The following is a 19955-nucleotide window of genomic DNA, read 5'->3' on the forward strand; positions in this document are numbered from 1 at the left end:
TATATATATATATATATATATATATATATATATATATATTCCAGAAGATCTGATTTAGATCCCAGAAGTCTGATTTTTTTCTTCCTTGGGAACGCTACAACTGTTTCTTTTTCTGAAGGTCAATAATATCCTGGTACTTGAAGTTACTTTCAAGAAATAAAGGAATACGGTCAATTTGCATAGAGGTCCCTTACATGACTGGAAGATTCCCTTGACTGCAACGAACTCAAATATGAATACCCACCCCAGCAATTTAGTTCAATAGACTTCTTGCTGGTTTCCTTTCCACCTGTAAGCAATTAAATGCTATTTCATAGAAATGAAGAATCAGACCCTTCCAGCTCTGCTATTTACTAGATACGATGTTGGACAGGTGAAGAAACATATTTGTTTCCATTTCTTCATCTGAAAATTGGGATAAAAACAGTTTTTACCCTTAGAGATGTTATAAGGTTCAACTGACATACTGTAGGTAAAGCACTTAGCAAGGTACATGACATAGTTTCAGTTAATATCATCAATGGTTATTTCATGTTCTTCCTTTGTATAATCTAGGCCAGTGGCTCAAACTGAAATGTGCAGCTGAATCACCTGGAAGGTTTACTAAACTACAGACTACTGGGCCCCTCCCTTAAATTTCAGGTCTGGAATGAAGCCTGAGAATGTGCATGTCTAACACTGAGAATCACTGATCTCATCAGTAGCTTTTTCAGTGTAGGAATACCTTCTCCCAATCCCCAGCTCCTGAAGCCACTGACCTGCCTAGAAGCTGATGTGCAGAGACAGGAACTTCTGTAGAAAAGTAAAGGCCAAACATCTGAATCCTATATCCAGCCTCCCAACATTTAGTTTAACTTTGGGCAAATCCCTATTACTATCTCTTTGTCCTAACAAGAGACTGAAAATTTCTTTTCATTAGCTCTCCAGGTTTCTCACTGTATGAACTGAAAAACATCTGCACACTGCAATGGTTATACTTTTAAATCCATCTGGCACATCTATAGCATCCATCCTGTCCAAGCTGTCACTGAACTGCTTGCTACCTTGGCTAGCTCTCTACTATACACATCTTGCTTCCCCCAGTGAGGCTATGAGTGCCTCAGCCACAGCATCTGGGTTTTCAGCATTTTCTATGGTACTCAATAAATACATACTTTTAGATCTACCAAAATTTTGTTTATATTAAAACAGGTGGGCCCTGTTAATATTGGTACTTCACTCATTTGCTCATAAATAGAAAAAAAAATGCTAACTTTTTATTGGGTTCTAATCAGGTTCTGTTCTAAGCACCCCACATGGAAAAACACTCAGTCAATCCTCACACATCTTTATCAAGGAGGTGATATTACTATCTCCATTCTGCAGATGGGGAAAGTAAGGCTCAGAGAAATAACTTGCCCAAGAACACATAGCTAGTAAATGGCTAGGCTGAGATTTAAATTCAGGGAGTCTAGCTCTAGAATCCTTAACCATGATGCTACTACTTCTTAAAGTGAAAACTCACTAAGACATGGACACACTACAACAGAATGCCAGGAAATGGAATGGTAAATCTTTAGAGATTTCTTTTCTCAAAAAAGAAGGAAGGAAGAGGGGGAGGAGAGATAAAAGAAGGAGGAGGAGGAGGAAAACCCATTTAGATGAGCAAAGCTACCTAGCTGAGCCCAACCTAAGCTGGCTGAACCTCACAGATGTGTGAGAAGTAAACATCTATTGTTGTATGAGGTTTTGTGGATACCATTCAGCAAAAGCCAACAGATAAAATACCTGACTCACTAGGTACACCTACTGAGAGATCAAAGTGGATAACAAAACACTCACCTCAAAAAAGCTGGATGGGTCAATTACAAAAAAAAAACTCATCAAAAGCAAGCAAATTTGGCGTAATATTAATCGAAGTATATATAAAGATTATTAGAAATGTACTGTTCTTTTTCTCCAGAAATTCTGGCAAAAGCAAATAAAAATAATGCTAAAGGCAAATTCTATGTGACAGCATTTGAATTCCTGCCCTGACCACAGGAAGCAAGTCTTCAGTAAACCTTTGCTTGAAAGGCCAGGGCTTGTGCTTTAAGCAGGAAAATCAATAAGGCAGCTTTATCTGACAATAGCTGTTCATACCTAACAGACCCTGTAGAAAGATGGGGATTTTTGACCTGGGACCTTGACTGAAACCACTGCTGGACGGAAGTTGGGTCTAAGGTTTTAATATTCATATATGGAGACTGAAGTAATTGACGACTTTAAGGAATCTGCCAAATGAGGTAGCTGGGAGTGGTATTCAGAAATTATAGTTCTGGCATAGCAAATGATGTAGACATAAGGTTCCAAAGCCAGTTGGAATCTTTTTTTTTTTTTAAGAGATGGAGTCTCACTATGTTGCCCAGTTGCCCAGGCTGATCTCAAACTCTTAGTCTCAAGTGATCTTCCTGTCTCAGCCTCCAAAAGTGCTAGGATTACAGGCATGAGCCGCTGTGCCTAGCCACCAACTGGAGTCTTGATGAAACCACCAGCAAGTCTACATGCCTAAAAAACATCCACCCCAAAAGTCTATAAATGAGACATGGGGTACAGAATGCTCTTTACTAGAAAGAGTGGCCATTTCTTTCAGTTTCTTACAGTTTTATTCTTATTTGCTTAAGAAAATTATCCTTTCTTGGTCGGGCACAGTGGCTCACGCCTGTAATCCCAGCACTTTGGGAGGCCAAGAGAGGCGGATCACGAGGTCAGGAGATGGAGACCATTCTGGCCAACATGGTGAAACCCTGTCTCTACTAAAAATACAAAAATTAGCCAGGCATGGTGGTGCGTGCCTGGACTCCCAGCTACTCAGGAGGCTGAGGCAGGAGAATCACTTGAACCCGGAAGGCAGAGGCTGCAGTGAGCTGAGACTGCACCATTGCACTCCAGCCTGGGTGACAGAGCGAGACTCTGTCTCAAAGAGAAAGAAAGAAAAAAGAAAATTATCCTTTCTTAAATCTAGGTAGAGAATCTTATTTGTACAGAGATGCCAAGCTTGAGTCTAAATCAGAGGCTGCATTTTGGCTGGAAAAATCCACGGTCTGCAAGAGTTTTAAATTGAGGTCCATACACTATTTTGGTGTTTCCATGAAGTCTTTCTGCTGTGGATTCTCCACACCAGTGACCCACCCAGCAGAGTGGAGTGGCACCATGTCCAAACGAAACCACAACCATGCTGGTGTGGCCTAAACAAGTCAGGCTTTTTCCCACAATGCAATATTCATGTTCACTGGGACACTGTAAAAGTCCAAATTCCATCAAGGTCCACTCAGCAGAGTCTCTATGTTGCTCTGTTTATAACAAATCCATGTGAGAAACTTTATACAGCATCTTTTAATACCTGAATGGGGTGAGAAGGGGCTTTGAACCACGGGGTAAAAAGAGAAATGTACTATGTCTTTGGGTGACTACTACATCTGAATTATTTGAGGCAGAGAAGAAGGGTAGGAAAGAGGAGAGAAGTTAAGGTATAATCACTATTTCATGGCAAGATAAAGTAACTCCTCCCCTCTGGACTCCCATTTCCACTCTATCCACCTGAAAATCATATGGCACATCACTGGGTAGCTAGAGGAAAGAATGACTGCTGGACGCTCTGTCTCCATTGCTGTGCGTTGTACAGGAATGGCTGCTGGGAAGAATCCAGGACAGCCAGGCTGACAAAGCACTGATACTTACAGAAGGCACAGCATCAGGGCTGCTCAACCTCTTCATCAACAACTTAGAGCATTTTGTAATCCACTACTAGTTAGAGTGAGAAATGAATGTTTGGGTACATCATTAAACCCTGAATGTCTACTTACGGGCTCCACAAACTCAAACATCTTTCTCTCTTGGACTTCCTGCACCTTGAAGACATATTCCAGGGATACTTCATAGAAATGCTGCCGGACCAGGTCCACTTGGCTGTCTGCCTACAAACAAGATGGAATTTAAGAGAAAAATCAAGTCACTACCCAAGGATAGCATTCTGAAAGCCGATCAGAAAAAAAAAATATCTGGAGATAATTTTCAAAAACAAACCAAATAGCATTACACAGAAGAAGAAGAATAACTATAGTAACCATTTCACTGTGCAAAAGTATACTGAAACATCATGTTATACAACTTAAATACATATTTTTTTTAAAAACAAAACAAAAAGCTTTCTAATGAGATTACTGGTTTAAAAAGGTAAATGTATACAAGGAACTCAAACAACTCAAGAGAAAAAAAAAACCCACAAATAATACCATTAAAAAGTGGGCAGAAGATCTGAACAGACATTTCTCAAAAGAAGACATACAAATGGCCAAAGAGTATATTAAAAAATGCTCAACATCACTAATCATCAGGGAAATGAAAGTCAAAACCAAAATGAGATATCATCTGAACCCAGTTACAAAGGCTATGATCAAGATTAAAATTAGCAAATGCTGGTAAGGATGGGGAGAAAAGGGAACTGATGGTGGGAATGTAAATTAGTACAACTATTATGGAAAACAGTATGGAGATTTCTCAAAAAGCAAAAAATAGTACTACCATATAATCCAGTAATCCCACTACTTGGTATTTATCTAAAGAAAAGGAAATCACTCTATCAAAGGGATACCTGTACCCCCATGTTTACTGCAGCACTAGTCACAACAGCCAACATATGAAGTGAACCTAAGTGTTCAACGGATGAACGGATAAATACACACACATGGACTGCTATTCAGCCATGAAAAAGAAGGGAATTCTGTCATCTGCAGCAACATGGATGGAACTGGAGCTCATGTCAAGTGAAGGCACAGAAAAACAGATATCCCATGTTCTCATTCATATGTAGGTGCTAAAAAAGGGGATCTCAAGGAAGTAAAAAGTAGAATGATAGTTATCAGAGGTTAAGAAAGGGGTGGGAGTCGGGAGTGGTGGTTCATGCCTGTAATCCCAGCACTTTGGGAGGCCAAGGCAGGTGGATCACGAGGTCAGGAGTTCGAGACCAGCCTGGCCAACATGGTGAAACCCCATTTCTACTAAAAATAAAAAAATCAGTTGGGCGTGGTAGCATGCACCTGTAATCCCAGCTACTTGGGAGGCTGAGGCAGGAAAATCACTTGAACCCAGGAGGCAGAGGTTGCAGTGAGCCAAAATCGTGCCACCGCACTCCAGCCTGGCAACAGAGCGAGACACTGTCTCAAAAAAAAAAAAAAAAAAAAAAAGGAGGGGGTAGGAAGGATGAAGAGAGGTTGCTTAATGGGTACAAAAATACAGTTAAGTTAGACAGAAGGAATAAGTTCTAGTATTTCATAATACAGGAGGATGACTATGGTTAACTGATGTACAGTGTATATTTCATAAAAGCTAGAAGATATGAAATGTTCCCAACACAAAGAAATGATAAATGTTTGAGGTGACAGATACCCTAAATACCTTCATTTGATCATTACACCTTATAGGAATGTATCAAAATAGCATACATGCCCCATAAGTATGTATGATTACATATCAACAAAAAAGATAAGTGAGCCAAACAGACATCATATTAGCCCAAATAGTATGTCACATGTTAAAAGTAATCAAATCTAACAAACAAAACAGAAATAAGAATAATGATAATGGTTACCTGAGCACTAACTTTGTGCCAGGAACCATGCCCATAGCTGTACCTACATTACCTTATTTAATTCTCATTAATTTTAATTATTTAATCTTCACTAAATGCCTAGAAAAGAGATATTATCTGTATCTCTAACATACAGGAAGAAAATATAATCCACTGACATGAAGGAATTTGACTAAGGTAACACAGCTAGTATAAGGCAGACCTGGGATTCCTGTCCTGGTGGATCTGCCCCTAAGGCCCTTGGATCATCCTGAAACCACCAGTCTCCACTGTCTCGCCATACCCTGGGGCAACCTGAGTTCCATGGGAGACAGATTCTTACAGTGAAAAAGAAATTCCTGCAGAGTCATCCTCATCCAGGCCTTTCTAATGCACAAAACAAATTGTCAGAGGGCAGGGAATCTCAGAAAAGGCCATGTTCACAGAAGTCCCAAATATTAGCTTTGTGATAAGAACAACAGCTTACTACAAGCAGAGACATTTCAACACTCCCTCTCAATTTCACTTCTCCCTCTGTGCAGGCATGTGTCCAGGACAGGCCAACGAGCAGGTACAATTAAACCACTGATCTGGGATCTGGCACCCAGGGAGAAACTCCAAGCAAGGAGTTGCAAGATGCTATGCTGGGAAGTACCTCAACTCTCACTATAAAGCTCTAAACCTTTCCTTAATGTGTCTGTGTCAACTCAATCCTTCAAAGCAGATAATCATACGGAAAGCATATTTCACTGGCAAAACACTAAAGTGAATATATATTTTTAATATAAATGAATATCCTGCTAGTAAGAAACAAAACACTGTTTTCCTTAGAAATGACACAGTCAGAAACCATTCTATAACGCCCTTTACTAAGACACAGCTCCCAAAGTCATATTTCTTTGAGTGTTCCTTTGTCAACATTCCTACAGAAGAAACTCGGGACAGACCCTTACTTCCATTATACCAAATACAATATGCAACTTGGACATCTTTAGAGTTTAGCAAATCATCTATCCGTTCCACCATCATGAGCAAAAGAAACTTCCTTCCTGGAACTTAGAGCATAGTAAAGAAAAGAGACATTAGTCAAGTAAGTAAATTAAGAGAAAACCACAAGCTCCGGTAAAACACAAGACGTTATAAAACACCCTGAAAGAATATATTCAGTTCTCTCACACTAGCAACTTCCTCCCACAGCAATGGACATTCTCATACCCAAAAGCCAGTCTGCTGAGTAACTGCTGGATCAAACCAATATCTGAGCGCTGATAAATCTTTATTTGGAGACAGGTTTCAGAAGGTCCTGCACCCTACTCACCACCACCACCCCCTGCATCGTGTGGCTGCTGAGACAACTGGGCTGATACGCCTTCCAACCAGGCTCCTGCTGCTAAGCCCCATGTGTTCCTGTAGCCTTTGATCTCCTTGTAGCACAAATCCAACACGTTTACACGGAGAGATGAATCTACTCCCGATCACCCCACACACCTCAAAGCTTCTCTCTGCCTGGGCTTGCCAACTGACACTGCGAGTGGAGGGGGGAAACAGGAGAAATCATTACGAAAATCTGCAAAGGCAGGGATGAAGGATCCAGAAGGAAATTCCTATGAGGAACACAGAATTGACTCCCACATCAGAGAGCTGCCCAAGTGCAAGCTCCAATTCTACAATGTCCTAGCTGGTGAGACCTGCTCAAGCCATTGACCTCTTTTAGAAGATGGAGATCATATCAGCCCTTGCTTCAGAATAGTGTTTCCAAGAGAAAATGGGCCAAATGATGTAAACCATTTGAAAACTGGAAAATGTACTGTGCATGTCGGTGGTTGCTGTCACCAGGCACTTCAGAACACGAGGGTCTCACTTCCTGCTCTACCCTCAGATAGCCACATCATCTCTGAGCTACTACACTTCTCTCCTAACCAGTCTCTCTGTCTTCATTCTCTCCCTGTCCCAATTCACTCTGCACCCAGGAGCCAGAATATCTTCCTTAAAATCTAAACCAGATGGTCTCATGGCCCCTTCGAGGGCTTCCCATGGCCTCTACCATGGTCTGCAAGACGCTGTGTAATCTGCCCAACCCTCCAGCCTCACCTCCTCCCAACCTAACCCACTGTCACCATGTTCCAGCCACTCTGGTCTCTTTCCTGTCCTCTAACACTCCAAACCTCTTTCTTTCCCACAACCTTTGCACCTGGTGTTCCTTCTGCCCAAAAACCTCTTCTCCTAGATAAATACACATTTTAACTTCAACATACAGTAAGAAATACTTTTTACATTATGACTCAATAAACACACATTTATAATAGTTAAGGGCAATGCACTTACATATATATTTAAGATGGAATTTCGCTCTTGTTGCCCAGGCTGGAGTACAATGGCATGAATATAGCTCACTGCAACCTCCGCCTCCCAGGTTCAAGATATTCTTCTGCCTCAGCCTTCCTGAGTAGCTGGGATTATAGGCTGGGATTATAGGCATGCACCACCATGCCCGGACAATTTTGTATTTTTAGTAGAGATGGGATTTCTCCACCTTGTTCAGGCTGGTCTCGAACTCCCAACCTCAGGTGATCCACCCGCCTTGGCCTCCCAAAGTGCTGGGATTACAGGCATGAGCCACCATGCCCGGCCTCATATTTTCTATTCTATTTTAGCCTACCCTATTGCACGACCCAATAATTGTGATTTTGCGACACACTCACAACCTGAAGAAGATTGTCCTGGCCTTTCATTAGCTCATTCCTTCTGGGCTCGGTTTAAATGTTACCTCTTTAGGAGAAGCTTTCATTGACTATATTATTTTAAATAGGGTACCAGGAAATCTCTATCTCATCTCCCAATTTAAACTCTTATCTATTCCTTTCTGGAGACAGAGTCTTACTCTGTTGCCCAGGGTGTAGTGGAGTGGCATGATCTCAGCTCACTGCAAACTCCGCCTCCTGATTATCCTGCCTCAGCTTCCCAAGTAGCTGGGATTACAGGCACGCACCACCACATACAGCTAATTTTTTTGTATTTTCAGTAGAGACAAGGTTTCGCCTTGTTGGCTAGGCTGGTCTTGAACTCCTGACCTCAAGTGATTGCCCGCCTTGGCCTCCCAAAGTGCTGGGATTACAAGCATAAGCCACTGTGCCTGGCCTATTCCTTTCTTGTCTTGTGTATAGACTACTAGAATATAAAGTCCAAGAGAACAAAGACCTTATCTAATTTTTTCATTTTCTCCTCCAGTGCTCAGAATGGTGTATAGCCCACAATAAATGTTCAACAGATGCATGGAGAATGAATGACTTGATCCCCACGTGGCCATCAGTCAGCACCAAAGGCATGTCTTGGCAGTGACCCAGAACTAAGAACAAATGCATAACTCAATGTATTCCCAAAGGAAAAGGAAGAAGAAATCCCAAGTGTAAAGTTACGTTTCCCTTGCCAATGCCCCTGCTTGGTGTGGGCCATGGAATCCATCACATCCTTGAGCCCCCTGTAATGGAATTACAAGCCAGGATTCCAATCCACCCTGCAGACCACTCAAGACAGTTTTCCTGGCTGCCACTCAAGAAGCTATAAATCTACTGGCTTGTCTAAACCCATCAACCATTCTGTGCTTCTTGTAAAAGAGACTTCCTCCTATATCGTAATTTCCATGAAGGAAGAAGATCCTTCATTTCACTTTCTACAAAACACCCAGTGCCTGGACAGACTGCTGCAGAAGCATCCAATGAGTATTTGTTGAATGAATGACTACTGTTTTTGAAGCGAACTTTTTTACCATTCAAAACTACACATTTGTTTAAATCATCCACTAGATGGCAGTGCCACTCCACATCACTGCCTGTAGTTTCTACTTCCAGGGATCTAGGGATGGGCTGGAATTTAAAAGTACTCCGTGCAGAATCTTGCAATCAGGGAACAACTCTGGATAATCAAAGTGGAAGTTTTCATCAAAGGTGTACCAGGTGCTCAATAATGTTCCTAAAAGCTGAATTTAATAAATAAATGTGAAGAAAATGATCACTACATAGCTGAACACCTTCAGTAAAACACCTGACCTCTGCAAGAAACCCAGTTCCTTCACAAAGAGTAATTCCAGAAAGTTGAAATGGATGATCACTAAGGTCCTTCCCTCTCTCCAGTTCTATGTTATGACACTGGCACTAAATAACAATGGTCAGCAGGCAAGAGAGTCTCAACATCCCTCCCCAGACAGAGACGCAGAAAAGCAAACTGGGTGAAGGGAAAGGGCCACACAGCCAGTGCTGGGGTTGACTCGCTGCCACTAAGCTATTTATCCTGAGTCTCAGTTTCCTCATGTGTAAAACCGAGTGATAACTATATCTAAACCTCTTAGGGTGAGGATTCCAGAAGATTCCATGTAAAGTGCTTAACACCATATCCGGGCCATAAATATGCATTCAACAAATGTTTCCCTATATTATAGTTGCTACTGATGCGGTTAGTGGCAGGAGTAATACCATCACTGTTCTTTTTGTTTGTTTTTGATTTTTGGCTTTTTGTTTATTTTGAGACAGAGTCTCACTCTGTTGCCAGGCTGGAGTGAAGTGGCGCAATCTCGGCTCACTGTAACCTCCGCCCCCCAGGTTCAAGTAATTCTCCTGCCTCAGCCTCCTGAGTAGCTGGGACTATAGGCACCCGCCACCATGCCCAGCTAATTTTTGTATTTTTAGTACAGACGGGGTTTCACCATGTTGGCCAGAATGGTCTCGATCTCTTTACCTCTTTACTGTTAGATTTTTATACAGTTTAATTTAGTTCAGGTACAACTAAAAAGCAATGCCTCAGAACTTACCTGAACAGATCAGAACCTGCAAGATCCGCAAGCTAATCCTTACACTCAAAGTACTTAGAAAGTATGACTAGGTCAAAGGCAAGAACATAAAGGACTATAATAAAAGAACATAATGGAAAACATCCACTGAAATATAGAACTGTCAAAGTCAGGAATAGCGGCATCCAATTTGAGAACAGAAAATGGAGCGAACAGGCCAATCATAAGGATATTTACACATTTTATATTAAATATAAAATACTTTATATTCGAGCAGCAGTTATATTTGCCTTCTCATGCATAACATAAGTAGGACGTGAGTATTTAACAAATAAAGGAAACAAAGCTTAGAGAGTCTAAGTAATTTGCCCCAGGTCACAGAGTAAATATATGGCAGAGAAGGTTTTGAGGCAAGGTATACTCTTTGCCAGCCCAGTGGTCTAGTCCCTACACTGTGGTAATTCAGAGGGCATTTACGGTCCTAAAAGAAAATGCTGGACTCATTCCAGACCAAGTCTGCAATGTTTGACCATGGAGAGAATGGATCTGGTGGAGAAGCACCTTTGTTCTAGAGAGTGCCATGCCTACAGCGCAAGTGTGCTGTGGGCCTCCCAGATTCAGTAGGTGCTAGAATAACCACACACCTGCTCAACTCTGAATACTCTGAATATCTGCACTAATGATGCATAGTCATCAAATCCATAATTTATGCCTACTTGGAAACTGGAGAGCTGGGCAAACCTGGTCATTGTGAAGCACAGCCAAAGAGCCTTTCTTTAAATATAAATTAGTTTCCAAATCCTAAATGCCAAGTGATGCCAGAAGAATAACTAAACAGTGAGGGTATCAAGACAGATTCTAAATGGAATCCCATATTTACCATGGACTATGTGCGTCTTTGGAATAGGGCCCATATCCTCATGTCAAGTTGGGATAGCCTTTATATCCCATGAAAACAAGATTTTTTTTTTTTTTTTTTTTTGATTTTTCAATCCCATTTGACAAGATTTGCCTGAGTAGCTATGCTACTTCAAGAAGCACTTCCTCTGCTTTTGCTTCTTTTTCCCTACTCAGGCACAAGATCTTCAAGGATAAATTAGCATTTTCTACTTTGTAAAGCACACACCCAATAGTCAATACTATTTGTTGGCTGGCCAAGAACTGATCTACAAAGTCCATTATAAACATCTGTTGCTGCTACAGTTGTCATTGTTGTTAAGTAACGGTCCTCATCACTACTCTAAAAACTGGATTAAATACTCACTTCAAAGCAAAGAGTTCCCAGAACACCACATTCCCATCCCAAGATGTATAACCAATTGTGGTTGCGAGGGGATTGAACTCCACCATCTCCTGAGTTACTTCAACCTTTCAACCTCTGACTCTACTGCCCTCATAAAACTTTCACGTAGCAGAAGTACTGGCATGGTATCTGCTCAAAAAGAATTAAAATTTAAAAACAAGAGCCGGCCTGGAAGCCACAGTAGCCTCTCTTGGCAAAAATATGAGAGAGGTCAAGCAAACTGTTGAGTTAAATGACATTTTTAAAGCCAAATTTGAGGTTCTACTAGGAAACTCCCTGTCTCCAAGAAGCATAAACTCCCTTAAACATGCCAATCTTCATGAACTAAATAAAAATGGTCACAGCTCCATGGCTGCGAGGGTTCCATCATTTTTCTTTCCAAGTGAATTACTTTTTAAAAGATACCACGCAAACCCAGAAAAATCAAGCGCAAATTTAAGAATGTATTTTCTTGAAACAACATTACCAAAGCAGAAAACATACACAGGATAATAAAGCACCACTTTTTAAAAAAAAAAAAAGAAAAGAAAAGAAAAAAGAAAGTAGACTAATGTCAAGTGCTGGTTGAAATAACGAAAAAATTAATATTAAGGAAGGATAACCAAAGTGTTTGAGATGCTAACATTTCAAATCACTGATAAAAGGCAGGAAGTCAAAAGGTAAAGTAACAGATTGCAGAATTAAGGCCAAGGGTGAGAGAAACAGGAAAAGAAATGTAAGTATGAAATGAAGACATCTAGCAATCGGGGCAGCCCAACAAGGAGGTGGTCATCTCGGCCAGCAGCGTGTTCCACCTTGACAGGCTGGAAAACTACACACAGTGGAGCGGGATGGGAGGGCACAAAGGGGATCCAGGCGCCAGGCATTGGAGGAGGGATCAGGAGCAATCCCCTGGCGTCCTAGGTCCCTTCTAACCCTAAGATTTTCTAGCAAAGAGCAACCAGCACATATCCACAGCATCATGTACAAATTGAACACTTTATTCAGGATACTAAATAAAGCCTCTTACCTCCTGAAGCTGAGATTCTTTCTTTTTGGAAGACAAATTCAAGTGTTTTTCTAAGATGCCACAATACTTTTCTGTCTCTTTGTCATACTTCTTTTTGGCTTCCTGGAAAAAAAAGAGAAAAGAAAAAGAAAAAGAGTAACACGTTGCAGGAATAAAAGCAGCCTCTATCTCTCAAGATCACACATGATGACTTGGCTCCTACTTTTCAGGTAATGCCCATTAAATCCTGCAGCCACCCATCAATAGCCCCCTGGGTTTGAGTGTCTAGCAGAGAGGCACCAACCAGTACAAGACCAGAAAAGAGGTAAATATGAATATTTAATGTGGGCAAAGCCAAGATTCCCCCTCTAAGAACTTTGTGAAACAGAAATTTCTACTTTCTAACTCACAAGGATATTCAAGGCTAGAAGGCGGCCAGGGGTTGGGGGTTGGGGGGCAGCAGCAGTGGAGGTACCTATGAAGCTAACACCAAGGAAGGAAGATCTCCTTACAGCCTGAATGAGACAAGTCTAGACTAAGGCTAGACCCAGCCTTAATACTACTGAAAAAACACTTCTTGGTACGTAAGCCTAAATATCTCTTGACACTTAATATCACATGCAGGTCTTTAAGCTGAGGAATAACTCAAAACGACAATATTATCTTCACACAAATTTGTTTACTATGGCACCATTTATGCCAGCAAAACAAAAATAAAAGCAACAGCAGCAACATCACCGCCAAGGATAACGTTTGGCATAAAGTATGGAACATCCAATAAGCATAACTAGTCATTGGAAAACTTGAGAAAAGTAAAAGAGCATTATATAAACTTGCTGCATCCTACATACAGTGTGTCTACCACCTATGGACAAAGATGAGGTGGGAATTTACTTATAGGAAAATACCTGAGTTATGGTAATGGGGTAACAGTTATTTTTTCTTCTCTTTAAGAAATTATTGGTCGCATTACTGCCTTCAAAATGAAAAATAATTACCATAATATACATATTAATCCCTGCTCCCCACCACTGAATCACTGGGTCACTATTGTTCTATTTCTGTCTCCCATTTGACAGATAAGGAAACTTGGACCCAAAGAGGTGAACTTGTAAAAAGTCACAGAGAGTGACAGAGCTGGGATCGCAGCCCAGGACAATGTGCCTCCAAAGCCCGTGTTCTCCACCACAGTTGAGACAGATTGTCACAGGCAGTCTGCCTTCCTTCCACATTCCAATGGGGAGAGCAGACAAGGAAGCTGGAAGAAGGTTAGCACTGGGCTGATAAGCAGGATCAAATTCACTAACTGGGTACATTATTCCTGCTTTTGACTCCTGTGGAGCCCAAATCCATAGGGATGTTTTTCTGCAACTCCAGAGCCTAGAAGAGAAAAAACATTTTCTGGCCAAATACGGAAGCTCAGACATATCTCTCTATTCCTTTAACAAATTTATAATCAGCAACCACTCTGTGTAAGGCTCTACTTTAGGCACTAGAAATATAAGACAAAAATGGTCCCAACCCTCGTAGCAGAAATGTTCTAGTAGGAGAAGTATGCTTAATCAGTAAACAAATAATCAGCATAATTATAGACTGCTGCAAGCACTACAAAGAAAATAAACAGGGCACGGTCACAGAGATTCTTTAGATAGGGCACCCAGGAAAGGCATCATTTGCAGAAGGGAGATGTGAGCTGAGACCTACATGTTAAATACAGAAGGAGCAGAGTAGAGCCTTCTAGAGCAGAACTGTCAAGTGCAAATGCCCTGGGGCAGAACATTCTGAGCCAAGAAGCCATCACCCAGAGCCCTGACAAGCTCCGCCATGTCAGAATACCACTCATCTGGCACATGCTCACAGAGTGGGCAGAATAACCATATATCCATTTTAGCTGACATATACCCATTTCCATGAATCTGAGTTTTGCTTAAAAGACTGTTCACGTACAAGAACAATTAAACACTTAGCAGCAAATGAAGAAAAAGCCTGAGGACACATTACTCCTTCAAATTTGAGGAGGGTACAGGCAAGAGACTTGATTTAAGCAATTCTTTTCCATTAGTGAAACCAGCAACTTTGAACTGGGGCTCCAACTCCAAATGCTGCTCACATGTATCTACTCCCACTAGCCTTATCAGCAATGCCAAAAGGACAGTCCAGCTGGCCAGAGGTGAGAAAAGGCCAGGGAACATGAGTCACTGGCAGTCTGGGACATTCTGGCAACTTGTGCCTCCACATTCCATGTTTAAGAGGACACCCAAAGTTAGAGAAAAAAATAAGGAGAAAGGGAAGCCATTTCTGTTCTGAGAAAACAGCAATAAGACCTCTGCGACAAAAAGGTACTACAGCTTAGATAATGTTCTTAAGATGGGAGAGCATGTCCATTACTCAGGACACAAGATGGTTTTCACCTTCCACAGAGTATACTGTGGGGTAGTTAAGTCAAGGATTGAGTTAGAATCCTAAAATTTATTCTCAACTCAATATGGACTGGCTAGAAAACAAATCACCATCCCTCTCCAGGACTCAATATCCTTAACTATAAATCGAGGATGATTAGATAATTGCTCAGGTTTCTTCTTTCAGTTCAAAGACCGTATAACAAAATAAAAATAAGAACACTCCGTCCTCAAAGGATTTCTAGGGTTAAATGAAATAAACCACATATAGTGCTTGGCAGGGTGCCTGCCACATGGAAAGTGCTCAATAAATGTCAGCAATGGTGGTGACAGTGGTGAGCTCATCACCTAAACCTGCCTCCTTCTTATCAAGAACACACCTGCTTTCCATGTCCCGTGTGTCATGAAGGTAACCCTCCCAAGAACCTACTACAATTGGAAATTATACATTTATTTATATCTTTTTGTCTAATGTCTTTCACCCCAGCTACATCATAAGCATGGCAACCACACCTGCCTTGTTCTCCACCAAATATCAGGGCACAGAACAGTGCTGGCACAGAGCAGGCTCCACATATTTTTTAAACGAATGAACTGTATGTATCTAATATAATCACTAACATTGAATGACTACATGACAAATATTGTTCTCATGTTCAGGTAGCTATATGTTAGACACCATTTTAAGCATTTGATAAGAGTTCGCTCACTTCTTCTTCATAACTCTACAAGACAAGTTTTATTATTACCCCCATTTTAGAGATCAGGAAACAGGCATGAAGAGGTTCAGTAACCTCCCCAAGTCTACGTGCAAACGGAGAAGTGAGATTTGGATTCAGACAGTCTAGCTGTAGACTCACTCTCTACGCTACTCTCTTATGTCTATTATACTTATTCCAGAGTCCAGCATTCCAAATGTACCTCTGATACAGGAAAAAATAATTTCCTCAAACTCAGAAATAGAAACTTAGGGCCATGGTTATGTCAAGCACCAGGGGTTGTGCCCTACTCCAGAGTAGCACATTAGCATAAGAATGCCCAAGAATCTTCTTCCCTGGCAGCCTTCACACAGTGCACTCTGCAACAGGCTGTTATGGCAACCGAAGCAGCACCAGAGAGTGGAGGAGGAGGAAAAAGTAATTTTAGCATGGAACAGGCAGAGTTCAGAACCTCCACTCGGCCAATACCAAAACCACCTGAAGAGCACTTGCTGGCTCCGAGATGTTCTTGAGACTGCTCCCGGGGTCACCTAGAAGTAGATCTGTTGTTTGCTTGTATGTTTTCTCTCAAATTTACATAATGTTATGATATAAATGTATGTGTGTGTGGAATGATGGAAAGGAGGCTATGCCGGGGGAAAAAAAGACAAATGGGGAGGGATGAGAAATCACCCAAATGTTATCACAATTCTTCTTTAATGATCATCCAAAAGTTATTTAATAATTAATCATTATTATGATTTAAAGAATGGGAGAATAGAGTATGCATGAGGGGAAACATGCTTTGGTAAGTGACTATTTAAACTCTTTTATCCTAATATGTCACCATCTATACCCCCCTCCCCGGGGGACCGTACCTCCTCCTGTCATTAAAATCACTGGTATCAAGTCCAGAGGGAGCTCACTCAGACTCTTGCCTCACCTCCTTGGTAACCATGGTAACCCCCAAGCCAGTGAGAAAAGAGGCCAGAGTGAGAGGCGTCTGTGCTCAGAAGGAGAAGTAACTACTGAAAAGATGACTCGCTTGAACCTAGGACACGGAGCTTGCAGTGAGCTGAGATAGCACCACTGCACTCCAGCCTGGGCGACAGAGCAAGACTCCGTCTCAAAAAAAAAAAAAAAGAAAAGAAAACGAAAGAAAAGATGACTCAACAGACAGTTCTGCTCTGCCTCAGTCTCAAAGCTCTGCATAACCCCTGGAAGCCACTGCCAAGCATGTTCAAGAGTGGGGAGGCTCCAGCCTGGGCGACAGAGCGAGACTCCGCCTCAAAAAAAAAAAAAAAGAGTGGGGAGGCACAGGCCCCAAGGCCACCAAGAGGAGGCCTGCTGGTAGGGGCCCACACTGCCAGGAACTGAGGGAGCGTTCGCTCACAGCTTATTATCTGCCATCACTGGACTGGTTCACAGTCTGTATGAATTCTTAGTGGAATAAGACTTCGTGCAAATTGTACATTCCTTAATCTCTGATACAACACCAGTGAGCTCCCACTTCCTCATAAATGTGTAAACTAAAATAAGTAGAAAAGTACTACTATAAAACTGAAAGACAATCTTTGCCACGGTACCTCCTTCAAACTGTGATCAACCATCCCTCTGAAAGGTCCTGACTAAACATCATCTTTTGCAAGCCCTAATCACATCTATTTCCAGAAAGCAGATGCACTTAGGGGTGTGTGTGTTGTAGGGGTAAGGAATACCTTATTTTGCAACTAAGTAAAGTCCAAAATAAGAGGGTGGTGTTGCCCAAAAGTCCCTGCAGGTGGCATAAGAGACTGCAGCTGAATTGACTCACAGTTCTAGAAAAACAAGAAGGAAATGTTGGAAATCTTTTTGCTTTCATTGATTCCAGTGAAAACATCTTCCCTGCAGGTGGCCTCTAACACTCTACCGAAGGTCAAACCGGCTAGAGTTTCTTTTTTTTTTTTTTGACACAGAGTCTTGCTCTATTGCCCAGGTTGGAGTCAGTGGCAAGATGACTCCGCCTTCTAGGTTCAAGTGATTCTCCTGCCTCAGCCTCCTGAGTAGCTGGGAACTACAGGCACCCACCACCACGATTTTTGTATTTTTAGTAGAGACATGGTTTCACCATATTGGTGAGGCTGGTCTCGAACTCCTGACCTCATGATCCGTCTGCCTCAGCCTCCCAAAGCGCTGGGATTACAGGCGTGAGCCACTGTGCCTGGTCCTTCTTGTGATTTATCACAGGGCAAAGGAGCCCTGGAGAATCCACCTTTTAAAAAGGAACAGGATTCCCTTTGCAGTGTCTTAAGAACACACTAGAATTAGTCAAGCTTAGGTTACAGTCCCTCCAGGTCAGTGATAACAAACGGTGATCTCCGGGACGAAGCAGGCCTGCAGATGTCATTTTTCGACCTGCACAATGTGTAATACATATTTTTAAATTATTTGCCAACAAGAAATTTCACATAAAACTGGCTTTTCAGTTTGTCTTGAAACATTTAAAGAATCAGCAACAAAGGGCGCATTTCCAGACCCAACAAAAATCAGCTACACCCAAGTACCAGCTGCCTCCCTTTAAAGAAAGTCCCTGTACCCACAGGGCACAAATTTGTAACCCCTGCTTAGGCTGCAAGTCCTGGACCTCCACAAAATACAATTCCACAAAAACAAATGTATTCTCCAATAAAGGCAATTGTCTAAGCACACAGCTATCTATTTAATAATAACACAAACGAGGTGTGGTTTATACCTTTGGATGATTTATGAACAAGCACAAAACAATTACATAACAAAATACCAGAATGGCTGCTCCGGGGTTGACAGCTCAGATGGTCGTACCTCAGTCACCCATAAAGAACTGATGAGTTGGGCTTTATAGAGTTCTCTGCCTAAGATTTTCTGAATAAGGTGGGCTTCGATTTTCTGAAGACATTCTTAGATTTTTTAAAGAAGGTGCTGTTTTCCAGACCTCTCACCCTAAAATCCAGACCAAAGCTTGCAAAATTCTCACCTTGGCAGCCCCGATCTGTTCCTTTCGAAACTTCTCCAAGGGAGTGATGAGCACCTCGCTGGCATTCTCAATCTGGTGAAGAAAAACAGAGTAGCGGAAAGAAGACACAAAAGCAGTATCAGTAAAGAATTACAGCAACTCCAGCACGAGATGCCTCCCCATGTCTTAAGATAAAACTTGGGCAGGCAGTGTTGTACGTGTCAACTGTTTACAACCCTTGAACTAACAGCATGTCAAATCAAAACTCATTATTTCAAAACATGATCATCTTCCTCCCATGCATGATTAATATTGATTCTTTAAAAGTAAAAATGAGGAACTCTAAAACTGTAAGCAACCATTTGAAGGGGCAGAGACGAACTGGTGAAAGAGTGGGGTCTAAGTTACAAGCTTCAGGTGACATTTTCTTGTAAATATTCACTTACCCAAGTTATAAGTAAAACCTTTCAAGCCTGATTTTGTGTTGCTCTACCAAGATAGGACTGGACTGGAGCCAGGACACCTGTGGCTCCTGACTACTGACTGCCTCTCAACTTCATCTCACAGGGCTCACCCCTCAGGTCCTGCATTCCAACCCACCAGCACTCCAATGCACCTCAAATGCACCAAACTTGTCCCACTTCAAGGCCATAGCATTTGGCTATTCCTTCAGACACTGTTCCCAAACCCTTACAGGGACAGCTCCTTCATGTAATTAAGGTTTCAGTTTAAAGGTCACCTCTTTAGGGAGGCCTTCCCTGATTACCAACATAACTCAACTTCCCTCCCCTACCAAGTGTGTTCTGGTTCACCACTACACACTACACATTTATACACACACACACACACACACACACACACATCAGTATCTTGTAAAGGCTCACTTTGCCACCACTATCCCCAAAACAAAGAAGAGTGCTGAGACAAAGGAGCACTCAAACATTTCTGAATGACTAAATGAATGAATGGATTATTTCTTGATTGGCTGCCAACTGTGTGACCACGGGCAAAACATTTAACCTCTCTGGGCTCTGATTTCATCATCTGCAAAACGAGTGGGCTGAACTGTCCAGCTCTAAGATTCTATGGTCTTTTCTAAGGCAGTACAATATTTTACAGTTTTTCCTTTTAAGTCATTCATTTATCACTCTTTGCTCAACTAATTATTCCAGGAATCTCGCTGCAACAAAGCACTATTTTTCCTAAACCACACGCATGTCCACTGC

At 41.7% G+C, this 19955-nt stretch overlaps 1 protein-coding gene across 7 annotated transcripts in view; it reads right to left on the reverse strand.

Moving 5' to 3' along the window:
• ARHGAP26 (Rho GTPase activating protein 26) overlaps positions 1-19955 on the reverse strand; it is a 469263-nt gene that overhangs the window by 342261 nt on the left and 107047 nt on the right. For all 7 annotated transcript variants that reach the window (XR_003309454.2, XR_003309455.2, XR_003309456.1 and 4 more), the window contains 3 exons: positions 18751-18822; positions 12683-12784; positions 3825-3935 (listed from right to left, as the gene is read on the reverse strand). Coding sequence is in view for 4 of the 7 variants with exons in the window: in XM_023187730.2 (XP_023043498.1) it covers positions 3825-3935; positions 12683-12784; positions 18751-18822 (285 nt within the window). In the remaining 3 variants the exon portion in view is untranslated. The remainder of the gene's footprint in view (positions 1-3824; positions 3936-12682; positions 12785-18750; positions 18823-19955) is intronic.

The sequence above is a fragment of the Piliocolobus tephrosceles genome, chromosome 4 (assembly GCF_002776525.5).
Source record: "Piliocolobus tephrosceles isolate RC106 chromosome 4, ASM277652v3, whole genome shotgun sequence".
In the NCBI taxonomy this organism is placed as follows: Eukaryota; Metazoa; Chordata; class Mammalia; order Primates; family Cercopithecidae; genus Piliocolobus; species Piliocolobus tephrosceles.